We start from the raw sequence: 16,001 nt of genomic DNA on the forward strand, positions 1-16,001 counted from the left end.
AAGTGTATCCTAATTGAATTAACAACCTCATTAGAGCATGTAGACATGTTTAATATATTATGTTGATTATGCTGGGGAATTAGGAAGCTCAAGTGCCTCTTGTTCACAAGAGAAAGCTCATCTGTCTAAGGAGCTCATTTTTTCCCTATAATATATAGTCTTATTTGTGGTTACAATAGTGAGATTGTCCTCGCCTCAAATTCTGTAAAATACAACAAGGAAGATGACATGAAATACAAGGCATCATCAAAAGATGTTGCATGTAGTTTTTTGTTAAACAATAGACATTTGTTCTGTAACCAAAAAGTGTTCAGTAAAAGCTATTTCTGTATTTGAGTAGCTCAGCACTACTATGTGATGATGTCTATGGATCGCAGATGCTGACATTTATGGATTGCTAATGCTGAGTCTCTAGAGCCCAGGCCACACAGCAGAGAATGTGTTTATTTGAAACCTCAGACAGACACACACACTTTACACACATACACGTTCAGTTGAGAGGCACTGTATTATTTACAGATTCACTCTCCCTTTCACCACTACTATAAAAGGCTTATGCTATGAGGCAGCAACTGGGGGACAGAGTGTAAGGAAGTGCAAGGAGCCAATGTACAGAAAGGTATCGGAAACAGTGGCTATAAAAAAGAGACAGTGGGGGTTGTGGAGGCAGGCAATATAAGTTATTCCAGAGGTGTGGGAGAAAAGAAAATGAAAGGAGACCTCACAGCCGAGCAATTGAACAGGTGTCAGAGAAAGCAAAGAAAGATATACAAGGTGAGAAATGGATTAAAAAAAAAAAAATAGAATCTCTCAAAGGCAGGAAAGAAACTCAGAAAGAGAGAGGAAAACTGGGAGAGATTCTGAATGTGCATAAGGACAAAATCTCCCCCTGTTTACAAAAAATGAATTCAATGATATGACAGTACCACCTATTGTAGGTTTGAGGTTGGATGTTATTAAGATACACAGTTGCAAGCACAAAAAACATGCCATTCAGTCTCATGACTCATACACATTTGGTACACTACCAGTGTCAATATTTGCTGCCTTCCTAACACAGCAGTTTTTATTCAAGCAAGTAACTTAAAACCTAGATGTAATCTTTACCAATTAACTGTGTAAAAATGGCATCAACACTGCAATTGAAATGACTGCAACTATAAAAAGAACAAGCAGAGGATTAATGTATTGAATTATTAACACATAGTGAGAAGGGCATTTCACAGGGTTATAGTAGAGACCAGTCAGACCACTCTGATCTTTGATTGAGGTGAATCAGAGATATAATAAATGTTTATAGCCATTTACTTAAAGTGTCTATAACCTGGACGTCTTTTGCCTTTTCACTGTTTTTAAAAGTGTTGTAGATTGTTGAAATATCTCAGTTAAATTTCTGGCCTCATATTAATGAAGTTTATGTGCTTATGTGCTCACTTGACTCTTCTCATTTTCTTAACTAACTCATTTATTTATCAATAAAGTAAATCAAAAGTGCCTATGCCATATTCCTTCTGTAATGTTATTGCGCACTACTACTTAAAAGTTCAAACATTAAAATTGGTGCTGCAACCAATGATTATCTGCCTTATCGCTTAATCTGTTAATTTCCCAATTAATCATTTCGTCTCTAAATTGACAGAAAACTAAAAAAAAAAAGCACATTTATATTGCTTGTTTACGATTAATCAATTATTGAAATGGCTATTCCTTTTTTTTTCATTTAATAGACTAATTGATTCAGCTCCAATTAAAATCTATCTCTCTCCTCTTCCAGGATATTTGGAGGTCTGATCGCGGACATCAAGAGGAAGATTCCGTTTTACTGGAGTGACATCAAAGACTCCTTTAGCCTGCAGTGTCTAGCCTCCATCCTCTTCCTCTATTGCGCCTGCATGTCCCCTGTCATCACATTCGGAGGTCTGCTTGGGGAGGCAACGAAAGGCAACATAGTGAGTCCGACAGATTAGCTCTTAAAAGTCAGTACTCATGCTTTTCATTTGCCCAGTGGGAATCAAACCCCTAATCCCTGGTAGTGCTGCGTTTTATGAAATGAACTGTACAGGGCATAATACCATTTCACTGTCATATGTGAGTATAGAAATTATTTTGTGTTTTATGTGATCTCATATAACCTACTCTTAAGATGTTTCCCCCAACCACTGTTATCAACACCAGTGGTTTCTAACATGACATTTAAAACTTTGAAAATTTCATACACAATATGAGGGATGCAGATGTGATGATCTGCATACAGTCCATCTCTGTCATACCCATCACTAATCTATCTCTCAAATAAGAAACACGTTTTCTGTCTTCCCTATTCTATCATGTCATGTAAAACAGGTAATTTACTGTGTCAAGAAGTGTCACCGTAAGTTTTTACCCAGTTACTGTCCTAGTACATACTCATTTGTGTAGATGTTGTACTGTGAGGTCTTAATTCACTGTCAAAAATATGTTGTGATGATTATTCAGTCTCCCCTGTTTTCACACTGCAAACTATTCTACATAGTGTCTCTCTTTTTGTTGCTCCCTCTCTCTGTCTGTCTTTCTCTGCTTGATACCCAGATGCCCTTAGTAGGCCAAGGACTGTTGGCATAGGTGCAGACTGTGTTCTGGTGTGTGTGATGTGTCTGAGTAAACTCAAAACACAAGGGCTACACAGAGATATGACTTCGGACAAGTCAGCAGGGTGGAAACATTTGAATAGTTTATCTGGCCTCTCAGAAGCAACCCAGAATGTCTGTTTAATCAAAACTCTCTGTGTTCTGGTCGGGGGTGTCTTCTTCCTCATCTTTCTCTTTTCTCCTTCAGCCTTACCCTTTCTATCCTCCTCTGTGTGGTTTCACCTTCCCTATTCTCCCTTTCTCATTCCCTCACTCCCTCCCTCTCCTCTCTGTCTACAGAGTGCCATAGAGTCTCTATTTGGGGCATCACTGACAGGAGTGGCATACTCCGTCTTCGCAGGCCAGCCCCTCACTATTCTTGGCAGCACAGGGCCCGTTTTAGTGTTTGAGAAGATCCTCTTCAAGTTTTGCAGGTAAGTTAAAGGGGCCATATTATGAAAAATTCACTTTTCATTGCTTGTGCATATATATTTGGGTCTCTATGTGCCCACTAACATACAAACTGTGGAACAAGACCATCCAGTCAGTTTGGTGTGGGCTTGCTTGCTTTGAACTCATGTGATTCAACAAGCCAATCAGATTTGATGCCTCCTCTTACGTCAGTTGGGGATTCATTGACATTGTAACCGCCCCTGCATCTTTGTTTCTCCGGGATTTCCGGCCAAGGGTAGCCGTTGTTATTTTCGCAAGCGACCAGACCGTAGAACTCAATATCCTAAGCAGCATCTGCAGCTCTTCATCAAACATTTCATTGTGGCTGTCTGCTTGTACTATTCCTTCCTGCATTATTTGTAACTGAGCCGTGAAGAAAGAGCTCCAATTATCTCCATATCTTGTGTCTCAGCCTATTTTATTGAAGAATAGTGCAGCTGAATTCTTCACAATATTTAGCCGTTTAAAATCTTTTAATATGAAGCAATAAAGCAGGAAATGTTGGGTTTTAATTAGCAGTAACTTAACACAAATCTGATATATGCTGCCCCTCACGAGGCTTCCTGAAGCTGGCCAATCAGAACAGAGTGGGCACATTGTGAGGGGGGCCTTAAAAAGACAGGAGCTAAAACGGCCTGTTTCAGACAGAGGCTGAACTGAGGGGCTGCATAAAGGGCCAGTATAAATAAGGAGTTTTTTTGAATGTGAATTGTGCAAAGCTACTCTAGTAGAGTCCCAGAATAAAAATATAGAGCTGGAAATGACCATAATAGATCCCCTTTAAAGCAAGTTTATTTTTGCTGTGACATGATACGATATTTAACATAGTCTAAATAGTTCACATAGTATACAGTATTTTGTATTCTAATAAATTCTTTTGGTCTCTAGTAGTCTAATGAGCCCTAATGTGCATGTACAGGTTAATGCATCTACCTCCATCTCCTCTCCTCCATGTCTACTTTTTCTCACCTTCCCAGTGACTATAGCCTGTCCTACCTGTCGCTGCGGACCAGCATCGGTTTGTGGACAGCCTTCCTGTGTATTATCCTGGTGGCCACAGATGCTAGCTCCCTGGTCTGCTATATCACTCGGTTCACAGAGGAGGCCTTTGCTGCACTCATCTGCATCATCTTCATCTACGAGGCTCTAGAGAAGCTCTTTCACCTGGGAGAACACTTCCCTGTCAACATCCACAACAACTTGGACAACCTGACATTGTATTCGTAAGTACTGAGATTCCACTTATATTCACTGTAAATTTCATATTATTGTTATTATTTATTTATTTTTGCTGAAGCTCTTATTTAAAGGGACTTAGAAGAGTCAGTGGAACAAATTTAAATTCCTAGATCACCAGTATTATTTCAGGCAGAGCTGATTCCCTCCATTAACGAGTTTCCACCCCTTTTTAAATACATTGTTATGATGTCATGTCAAAGGGTTGCATCTAATCATATATCATACACATTAATAGCTCCCATTAAGAACACACTGCTTTCATTGGTAAAGACAATAATTATAGTGGCTTGAGGAACTCCCAGCAGATTTCTCCCCACCTTGCATGAAACAAATCTAAAACAACTGATGCTAGCAGATTTGCTTCAGGTTGTGTTTTACATTCACTTTAAAATTAGCCTAATTCTCTTAAGATCAGGATACGTAATTACATACATACTGCTTAGCATTTATTCTCTTGTCCCCAGGTGTCAGTGCTCTCAACCAGTCAATGCCACGGATCAGATCAAGCAGAAGTGGAACGAGACAGGATACAGCCCAGACTCCATCCCATGGAGCCAGCTCAATGTTTCGGTGAGGCTGGCACACAGTGACCTCCAGTGTGATAGGCAGTAATTACACCCACAGTCATCTCTCTCTACTAGGGAGGAGTCTCCGTCTGTCTGTATGTATGTATGTGTGTCCTTCACATATCTCGATAACCGTTCATCTGATCGACTTCACACTCAGCAGGTGTATTGTTGAGGACCCAAGGAAGTGCAATGTCGAGTTTGAAGTTGTTTGGATGAGGGGTTCTTGAGAAATATATAAAAATACCTCATAAACAACGTTGCTTATGCTTCTTCTTCTGCCCATGGAGTCAACAAGTTGAAATATGTACAGCGCCACTCTGCCATTGCAACCCACATTGTGGTCGGAGGGGGGATTACATCAGTAGTGATAAGAACTACCTTAGAGAATGAATTGAAAAAGTTCAGAGAGTTAAGCTCTACTATTCCCATTCCTCATGCAAACTTGGTATGTATGTTCAAGACATGGTGCAGGATGTCTCATGGATGTCATGTTAGGCGTTTAGGGAGCATTGGTAAATTGTAGCATCTACAGATAGCCTGCATGTGAGACGTTTAGGGAGCATCGGTAAATTGTAGCATGTACCAACAGTCTGCCTGGAGGTGTTAAGGGGACAGGCACTGCTCTCTCAACGTGTTGAGAAATCAGCCCATTCCAAACAGGCATGTTTTGAATGGGCACTGTACTACTATAACTATAAAGGAATCTCTGTCCATATATATGCATGTGTGTCCTTCACATATCTCGACAACCGTTCAACCAATCGACCACAGGCGGAGCTGTACGACCCTACCATGAGAGAGACGAGAGGACACTGCACTAGTATTTAAAGGATGTGTAAAGGAAACCCACATCATCAGCCAATATCCTCACACTCACTCACTGATTCATACAGATTTAGTCAGATACATAAATACTAATGCAACAACTTACTAGTCTGCCAAAAAAGCTGCTTCTGTAAGCACTGGCACAGCTTATCAAAATTAGTGTTACAATATGAATCTAATACTCCTTCTTTTTCTTTAGATGTGTAAAACGCTCAATGGAGAGTTTGTGGGTCCAGCCTGCAGTAACCATGGACCCTACATCCCAGATGTTCTCTTCTGGTCCATCATCCTCTTCTTCACCACCTTCTTCTTGTCATCCTTCCTCAAGCAGTTCAAAACAGAGAGATACTTCCCCACCAAGGTCAGTCACCTGGCATGGAAAGTTTTGTTAATGTGCATTCTGTATTTTGGTTTTTAATAACGTAAAAGACAGATAATGTTTTATATTACTGGTTAAAACATGAATATCAGTAAATTCACATCTGAATAGAGTTTTTTTTTGTACAACTCTGCATGCAATAGTGTGTAGATCTAGCTAAAAGCCTCTCACACTAAGTAAATGTTTACATTGGATCACTTATTAAAATGCAGGAGCTGTCTCCTGTATAGAAAGATCTTCCCACATCCTCCCACATAGTACCAGCTAGTCTGTTATCACTTGGTGTTCTGTGTAGGCAGGTGTTGGTATTGTCTGAATTGTCATGCTTTTACTGTTGACACAAATGTAATTATTACTTTGGTGGATCTTGACAGTGACAAGCCGTAAATGACTAGATGAAGACTAATGTACTAGAACAGCTTCTATTCATGTCTGTTTGTATGAGGATGAATTTGAAACAACAAAGAAACAGTAGAAAATGCTTGCTCACTTGAACTCCTTAAATAGATTAATAAATATACCTGTGGTGTTTCTTTTCTGTGTGTGCGCTAGGTGCGGTCCACTATCAGTGACTTTGCTGTGTTTATAACCATTATGATCATGGTGTTGGTGGACTATCTAATGGGGATCCCCTCTCCTAAACTCAATGTCCCTGACCGCTTTGAGGTAGGCATCTATTCCAGCATATCTGTCTATTTATATGTATGGATGTTCAAATGACATGGAGGGGACTCGCAGTAAGCATTTATCCAAATGTAATGTGCCATTTCAAGGATTTAATCTGAAAATGCTCTCTGTTATAGATGTTAAAATTAAATATCCACAATAAGTTTACTATTGTAAGCAAAGTTCTGAATTTAGTACCTAAAAAAATGTCACATCATCAAATATTCTCAAATAATTCTTTTAGTCTGTATATACTCAATGTGCGCTGCCTTTTCCCTGCAGCCAACTTCAAAGAACCGAGGCTGGCTGATAGACCCTTTAGGAGAAAATCCCTGGTGGACGCTGCTTGTGGCAGCACTTCCTGCCCTGCTCTGCACCATCCTCATCTTTATGGACCAACAGATCACTGCTGTCATCATCAACCGCAAAGAACACAAGCTCAAGGTCAAACCTGTGCTTCTTTCAGCGTTGTTACACATGATCGTGTACTTTACCTAAATTACCCATTGCCATTGTTTTTCTTTTTCATCCCAAATCATAATCATTCTAAAATCATATTTAATTCATTTTAATTAAGTTTTAATTAAAGTCATGTATTATGATAATTACAGAATTTTGAGGAAGCTGCTGTCTTTCTATCTGAACACTCCTTTCCACTCTCTGTACACTCCTCTAATCTTCTGTGGCTCACTCATCTCTCATCAGTCATCTCTCTCCCTATCTGTCACCCTTGATTATGGTTGAATCTGACATTTTCTTTTTTCTGTTTTTCTGCTGTCTTAAACTCACAGAAATGCTTTGACTAGTTCTTTCAGCTTTTTTCTGAGGTATTTTTATGCCTCAGCGCTCCACAGTGCTCCCATATTAAAAATAAATTCAGCCCATCTTGAAAATTCAAGGTTTCGCATTTGACTCAATTTAGATTATGCTCCTTATCCTTGTTTTCTGTAATTCTGTTTTTATTTTACTTCTCAGGGGCAAACACATCACTGCATCGACAGCTTTCAAACTGTTTTTCTTGTCTCTCCGTGCATCCTACAGAAAGGCTGTGGCTATCACTTGGACTTGCTGATAGTGGCGATAATGCTGGGTATTTGCTCCATTATGGGCCTGCCGTGGTTTGTGGCTGCAACCGTCCTCTCCATCTCCCACGTCAACAGCCTGAAGGTGGAATCTGGCTGCTCCGCTCCAGGAGAACAGCCCAAGTTTCTGGGCATCCGTGAGCAGCGGGTCACTGGATTCATGATTTTTGTCCTCATGGGTTGTTCAGTTTTCATGACCTCAGTGCTCAAGGTGAGATGAAGCAAAAACTGGAATAATAGAAAGGAAAACACTTTTTTCATTGCACACATTGTAAATCACTATAGAAGAGAAGGTCAACTAAATGTATAACTCATGGCTTTCGGGTCTAATATGTTGCAGATATTTTCAGAAGTTTGCATACTTAATGAATCCCGGTGAACTGCACTGTACTGCAAGTTAAATATTTTATACTGTTTTTATACTCTGCCGTTTCACTTCTTCTCTTTACAGTTTATTCCTATGCCAGTGCTGTATGGAGTCTTTCTCTACATGGGTGTCTCCTCTCTAAAAGGCATTCAAGTAAGTCTCTGTTCTGCTGGTCTTAAAAGATAACATACGCCTATATTCTGAACAGAACAGCAGTCATGAGCTATTAGTTAAGATAAGTTTTCCCCTTGTAGTTCCAAACCTTTGATCTTAATTCAGAATCCATGAAAGCCTTTGATAATGTGTTTCCTTTTCTGAATAATTTATTGAATCCCCCCCCTTTCCTCATCACCCCCTTGTCTTAGCTTTTTTTTTTAAAAATCTCCCTCAGCAATTCACTGAGCTTCTTTCCTCTCCTTTTCTCTGTAGTTCTTTGACAGAATCAAGCTGTTTGGCATGCCTGCCAAGCACCAGCCTGATCTGATTTATCTACGCTATGTGCCACTGTGGAAGGTTCATATCTTCACCCTGGTGCAGCTCACCTGTCTTGTGGTGCTCTGGGTCATCAAGGCCTCTGCTGCAGCTGTTGTGTTCCCCATGATGGTATTGACCTTAAACCTCACTGATTGTTTGGGTTGTTAGGATACTTAACTTCACATCAACATGAGACACAGACACACATATAATTACCTACTCAAGATATACTACAGTGAACTGTCTCACCGCTTTTTTTCAGCTTTAATACAGTTAAATAAAGTTGTGTCTCACCATGATTTATAACTCACATTTATCAGTCATTTTCTCCTATATTTTACAGGATTATTAATAATAGATATAAAATGTGAACTGTTTTCTCTTTGCAGGTCCTGGCACTGGTCTTTATCCGAAAGCTTCTAGACTTTTTCTTCACAAAGAGAGAGTTGAGCTGGCTGGATGACTTGATGCCAGAAAGCAAGAAGAAGAAAGAGGATGACAAGAAAAAGAAAGCACGTAAAGAGCTGGTAAGATTAATATCATGTCTTTTTTTGTTTTGTTTTGGGGTTGTTTTTTTTTAGAAAAAGTGGGAGGGTTAGACAATTTTAGTTTTTCTTTTTCAACTGAAAATGTAACCGCAGCAGCCTTTTCATATTGTGTTTTTGTTCTGCAAGTCGATGAACTCAAATGTTTCTTTAGTTACAAAACCAACAGACAATTTTTTCCTTAGTGTTTGTGCAATATTGTGCTATTTTACCAAATGTTCCAAAATACTGTAGTATTGGCTGTACTCAGTCACACAGTGCTCTCCCACATCAAAAATAAAACCTTAGCATTTTCATTTGTGTATCTGTCTAATTTGTACCTAAACTGAAAATATTAACAATATACATCGAAATTCTGCATTTCTCCATGAATTACAGATGTAAACAAGGACACTATTACAGCCTCACAAATCATGTAAATCTCACTCTCAGTCTGGTAATCACAATAGCAACTAGTGAAATTCAGTGTGTTAATGCTACAATAAAAAGAAGTAGGTGTGGGTACATAAATAGTGGATGTGGCTCACATTAGTGTTGGGTCTTAAATACAATATATGGAAGTTCCTCCGAGGAAGTTGTTGCCTGGATACAGACCAGGTATAATGGCCATGCATGAATTAGTATGAGAAGGGAAAATGTACCATTGAATCAGATTTAAATAGGCACAGCTACAGGAAACTCATATTACATCCAATTATATGTGTAAACATATGCAATGTGTGTAAGAAGATATGAATGGCAATTATAACACCATACTGTACAAGTGTTTTACCATATGATGCATCTCTGCAGTTAAAGCTATTGTGTGATTTTAGGCTTGTAATATTGTTTCCATTCAGGAAGAAGAGTCCAGACTGCAGGAAGAAGAGCAGCTGGGACTGAAGGTCAGCTATGAAGGCTCAAACCGGCTCAGCATCCCAGTGAAAGCACTCTCAGGAAGGTGAGTCATGCTCTCTGTAAAGGGCACTTTGATCCCCAGTTTGGGGATTGAAAAGTAGCATTTTATTGCAAGTGCTTAGTGAGGCAGCAAGTCTATTTTATTCTTAATTATTCTATATCACACCAAAATTCTCATCTTTTATGATGATATTTCCTTATGTTGTGGTGTATAAGGCAGCTAAATACATTTTTATCATGCCTTAAAATACTTTATGGTCTATGCTTAATATATATAGTTCCCTAAAGATTTTATTTGCTCCCTAATCAATGCCTTTATGGTGCCTGAGATGAGAGATCAGAACAGCTGTAAACACATTTTCAGATGTACCATGTTGTCATTTACAACTTGTAATGGTAAAAGTGACACTGGTGGTCAGCTGTGTGTTATTATGTCTGTCTTGAACAGATCATACAGAATAGGAGTAGTGAACCACAACCTCCCAATGGAAGAAGAGGTAGCAGGGCTGTGTGTCTGATGCAAAACATCTGACCCACATGGCTGCGTTCTAACCCTTCTCACTGATACTCAGACAGTTAGCGCATGGCCAAAACTGTCAGTTCTCAGCTATTCCAAAAAAAAAAAAAAAAAGAAAGAAACACTGGCTTTAAAACACACTGCTTTGTGTGTTGTTGTGTTTTGTTTTGTTGCTGTTTTTAGAATAAATTGTCTGTAATAAAATGTTTGTCTTATAATTGTATCCTTGTCTAACTAACCAATAATGTGTACACAATCAGCTCACAGCTATAACTTGCCTAAAATGTCTTCATACATGTTAACGTGGAACATACTGTATGTGGCCTGTCTGGTCAGCTATTTCGTGCCATCAGTTTGTTTCAATGTCTAATTTATCTGCATGTTTGTGTCTGCTTGTTTGAACTGTCCTGCACTCCTGCTGATTTGATGTCTACATGCCTGTCTTCTCTTTGTGTTTTTGTTTGTGTGTGTTTGTGTATGCACTTTGGCATGCAGTTCTGATTCTGACCCCTTGGTTGTAAATATCTCTGATGAAATGGCCAAAAGCGCGGCGTGGAAAGCGGTGAACTCGAGTGCAGACTCGTGTGCCCAACCTGTGAAGCGTAGCGGAAGGTAGCTATGCCATTACCTGGAGTTTTCAAGAGTCTCTGCTCCCAACTATAGTAACTTAATATAATAATCCAGATTTGACCCCCAACCCCAAAAAAACTGATGAAATGTCCTTTGTTATAGATTACTTTCTGTATCTCAATCTTATGTTTACACTGTAGCGAATTATAGTGAAGCTAATTGCTACCTGGAAGGGAAAAGATCAATCTAATATTTAAAGGGACAGTTCATCCCAAAATCAAAATTACATATTTTATCTCTTACCTGTAGTGTTATTTATCCATCTAGATCATTTTGGTGTGAGTTGCTGAGTTTTGGAGATTTCGGCTGTAGAGATGTCTTTCGAATAAAAAGGAACTAGATGGCACTCGGCTTGTTTTGCTCAAAGCACCGAATCCATGCCGACCATGAGTAGATGCTTCCTTCTGCTGCGGTGAAACGGTTTGCGGGTGTAGTTTGGTAGAAAGAAAATACTTCCTTTATGAAACTGCTGACAAGGTCTGTGAATTATCTGGAGTTTTGGCGCATTGAGCACCACAAGCTGAGTGCCATCTAGTTCCATTGTGTTTGAGAGAAAGCAGACATCTCTACAGCCGATATCTCCAAAACTCGGCAACTCACACCAAAACAAACTAGATGGATAAATAGCACCACAGGTAAGAGATAAAATATGTATTTCTGATTTTGGGGTGAACTGTCCCATTTAATGCAGGCTTTTGAAAATAATCTGCGGTACCTGTAAAATATACTAAAGTTGGTATTGGTTGGTTGAAGTTGGTATGGGCGTTTTAAGTATAAGTCCCGAGTGTTGGGTGTAACAATCTAAATCTGTACAAGCAGAGATAAAGCTCCATTCTTCTCTCTACAAAATGTTATTAATCAGTTATTATTAATCACAGTACTCTATCATAATAAAAAAAAAGAAATCAGAAATGTTAACTTAAGTTGACAAATTGTGTCTAGAATTGTCATAATTACGAGCTGCATATTTTAACACAGTCCTCACATAAACCTCTTCATCAACAGAGCATACTGCAGGTGGTAAAATCATGTTTACCATGTTTAGAGCATTATGAATTGAGCGCTATCACTCGTCTACCTGACAATATCTCACATTTGCAGTTGCTTGCCACCCTTAACACCTCCATAAATTTGCACAAGAGCTCATCTTGTCCCTGTCTCCCTCGTCTCTGTGCAACAGCCAGGAGAAGGTGGCCTGCGTTAGAGTCGACGTCAGCCCAGATTCACCCGGAGGAGTTTCCACTGCGGAGACCTTCCTGTGATAAAGGAGGGGCCTTCTTTCCCTCCTGACACCGTGTCTCACACAACACTTTACCCTGCTGACGGGCGCCATCTTATAGTGGGAAAGGGGGCATAGAACTGGAGCAGCACAACCTGCCTGCAGTGCTCCCTTCTTCAGGGCAGCAGGCGAGCTCCCCCAAGTCTTGAAGTCCTACATGTGCAGCGCATGTACACATGATGTACTGTAAAAGCGCACGCCTCCGAGGAATGAAGGAATTCTGCTGTTACTTCCCATTGACCCTCACTGTTAGGAACTCTCTCAATCTAGCAATTTGCTATCACCCATTTAAACCACAGATGCCAAAGGAAGGGGCCTCACTGGTAGGGATCTTGGACTGTGTGTATTGAATTTTACTTTTAATCCATTGCATATTTTAATTTCAGTTTTACTATTATTCCTTAAGCTGGTCGCAGTACTGTACATTTTTTGGGTATTTTTTCTCACACACTGCACTGTTTGTCTACAGGTCAGATTATGACCTTCCACTGAACTACACCAGCTTCAGAACACATTCAGTTAAAGCCATTCAGGTACTGTCAGTGCCAGCTGATTATATTTCAGCATCAAGCCTGGCACAGTAAATGACGAAAACCAAAACAGAGGTACAGTCAAATGATTACTACTACTATTACTGCAACTGCTACTACACCACACTACTACTGCATACATCATGGCAGGATTTGCTTATGAGTCATCTCTCCTGTCTCTAGGGGAACACTCAGTATTGATATTGCTGCTCAAAAACTGCTCAGTTGTTTTCACTGTAAACCTCACTTTTCATATGTGCTGATATAGGAATATTATTGTACGTATGTCTACTGTGTTATTTTTCATTTATAGTATTAACGGATAACCTACTTCAGAGGCCATATGAAGTCTGTACTGTACAGTAAAGCACTTTGCCAGTATAGTTTCTTACCTAAAATGGATTATAGTGTATTAATAAAGAGGTTACTTCTCCTCCCACAGTATCTATAGAGCTGTTGTTCAAATGTCAGTTAAAACAACTCAGGAATCTTGAAGGATTTCTGACTGTGGTCACTTGATATTTTTGTCACGAGGCAGTGATAATTAACTGTTCACTGTATTCCTTTCATCGCTGGTATCACAACTATTTTAATAAACGCTGTAAATCATAAAATATAGTCAGGTGCAGAGTAAAAAAAGAGAATATTTGTGACCCCAGTTAGTTGCACCTGTTTTTATACTGTCTGTATTGTTGGTAATAGTGTGTGTGGTGTAAAGATAATTTGGTATGTGTTGCAAATCATTTTATGCAAAATATTTCTACAGTAAATGTAAAAAACTATTATATTCTATGAAGTTGTTCTTATTTTGCTAAGTGCGGTCCTGTTTTAGCAATAAGTATTCCATATGTAACGTATGGATCCATGAACCTAGCTTATATTCAGGCAAAGAATAATTTGTGAAACAATGTTCGTGTCTGTTTCATCGGCTCTGTCTGTGTGTAGCTACAGTGACTATACGGACAATAGCTTACGTGCCTTGTCAAAGCTCTTTATGTGCAAGTCTTGTACTGATAATTTAAGTGTTCAGAACAGATGTACAGGTACACACACACGCACACACACACAATGGCACACGAATGCCAAAGACGGACCATCATCACTTTACGAGAGTGACCCAGTACACCGCTCATTTGCTGAGGCTTATGTCTGTTGTAGTGTTCCTCCACGTCTGTGTGAAAGCCGTAGCCTGAGCCACCGACTCAAACGATGTAACTCAATTTATCTTCCATTCACAAATGTAACTCTAAATACTGTTTGTGTGTGTTGTGCTGCCACAGCTCTGGTATTTGTTCACAACATAAAAGCTCTGTAATCAATATTGAGGTACTTGTTTTCTGAATAATTAGTGAATGTCCAATGATTGTATTGTCAACATCAAAAATGAAGTTTTTGACATTTTTTCTAAACAAAAATCTTAAATTGAGATTCAGTCTTTGTAAAGTGTCATTTCGCAGTTATGTTCCACCGCACATATGGACCATTTGTCATTAAAATGTGAGTTGGCTGTAAACTACTTGTAATTTCAGAATATTAGTTTTATTTTGACCAAAAAAATGACCCTATTTTCACATGACATGAGACTCGATTAAGATATATTCGCTTATAACGGTGGATCTCTGAGATGTTACCCTCCATTATCACTTCAACATCAGAGTTGAAAATGCATTTGTTCTAGTGTTCAGACACATAACATCAGTGAAGCACATAGCATCCTGCTGTTAGCTTGAATGATGACTTTTCTGTCATGGCAGATTGGTGCAAAGCAATAAAAGTGAATATATGGTGACTTCTTTCTGTCTTCATTTAAATCACGCTGTGAGCTTTATAGTAGCTCATACTTTAGTTTTGGGAATCTTGAATGTTTGTTAGTTGTGTTCATCAAGAAAGATCGAGCTAAACTTCCCCGTATAGAAGTTATCTTTGTATGACTACCTAACACTTACTAATAACAGTATAACTAATAACTGGCACTGTATGTTTGATGTTATTTAGAAACTGTCTCCATTACAAAGTCTGAGAGCATTTAAAAGTTCATTTTTCAACTGCAAAAATCCCCCCTCACTACACATCTTGTGCACAATTCTTTATCGAAATGTCAGTGTTATGTGTTGATATTTAAAAACAAATGTCAGCCAATGTGTCATTATCCGTATCAACCAAAGAAATCCAATTGTGGGAAGGTTGGGCTGGAGTCAAAATGCTCTGATTGCATCTTTAATTAAAGCAGAAAATGTCTCCTCTGTCTCTCTGCCTGAGGTGTTCTTCATGTCAAAGGCATAGGGTGGCAGTAGAGATCTGTGTTACTCACCAATAGCTGCATACTGCAGGGACTTCGCCCAGGTATATTACTTCATCTGCAGTGTCTGTCAAACCTGCATTCACTCTTTTTAGCAGTTTTCATGTTACTGTTAATTTAGATCATGATCTAAAGCTATGGTTCACACACGCAGGTGTTTTCACTTATTTGACTAATTAGACCTCCTAGCGGGGCTCTGTGTGCGATTGACATTTCTCAACTTCAACCTGAGTAAAGGTCTAACCTGTGTGGACATGCAGGGCTTTTAAATATAACTTTGGCACAGTCATTAGGTGAGTGCACGATGTATCAATAATTCAGTATTTTGGTGTGCACACTTTAGGATGATGCAGCATCCCACGTCACTATAATGGACCATCAACTGACCAGCCTCAGAAATAATGTACAATATCTGATATAAATACGTGTGCCATTAATAGACTGACTTGCATCTGCGGTCTGTTAATGTAATGGTGACATAAGCAGGATATGTAGGCTTCCAACGTCACAATATGAGAAAGCAAAGTCCCGCAGAGCACAATTTGAACTCTTGTCAGTGAGCTGGTTAAATAATATTCAAGCCTTTCATTCATGGATATGATGAGCACTTGGTTTGACAGTGTGCTTTGAGAGAGTGAAGGCAA

At 39.2% G+C, this 16,001-nt stretch overlaps 1 protein-coding gene across 6 annotated transcripts in view; it reads left to right on the forward strand.

Annotated features, from left to right (window-relative positions):
• The window catches only part of LOC121912405 (sodium bicarbonate cotransporter 3-like), a 47,427-nt gene extending 32,580 nt beyond the window's left edge, over nucleotides 1–14,847 (forward strand). For 4 of the 6 annotated variants that reach the window (XM_042434525.1, XM_042434520.1, XM_042434521.1 and 1 more), the window contains 14 exons: nucleotides 1,775–1,949; nucleotides 2,907–3,040; nucleotides 4,037–4,282; nucleotides 4,763–4,868; nucleotides 5,892–6,053; nucleotides 6,624–6,737; nucleotides 7,020–7,181; nucleotides 7,779–8,030; nucleotides 8,271–8,339; nucleotides 8,616–8,789; nucleotides 9,050–9,187; nucleotides 10,045–10,145; nucleotides 11,115–11,231; nucleotides 12,430–14,847. In XM_042434525.1, the coding sequence (XP_042290459.1) occupies nucleotides 1,775–1,949; nucleotides 2,907–3,040; nucleotides 4,037–4,282; nucleotides 4,763–4,868; nucleotides 5,892–6,053; nucleotides 6,624–6,737; nucleotides 7,020–7,181; nucleotides 7,779–8,030; nucleotides 8,271–8,339; nucleotides 8,616–8,789; nucleotides 9,050–9,187; nucleotides 10,045–10,145; nucleotides 11,115–11,231; nucleotides 12,430–12,511 (2,032 nt within the window). In that variant the 3' untranslated portion in view covers nucleotides 12,512–14,847. The other 2 variants (XM_042434522.1, XM_042434523.1) reach the window with 2 other exon arrangements.
• Nucleotides 14,848–16,001: the final 1,154 nt, after the last annotated feature.

This window comes from Thunnus maccoyii, chromosome 15 (genome assembly GCF_910596095.1).
Source record: "Thunnus maccoyii chromosome 15, fThuMac1.1, whole genome shotgun sequence".
NCBI classification, from domain to species: Eukaryota; Metazoa; Chordata; class Actinopteri; order Scombriformes; family Scombridae; genus Thunnus; species Thunnus maccoyii.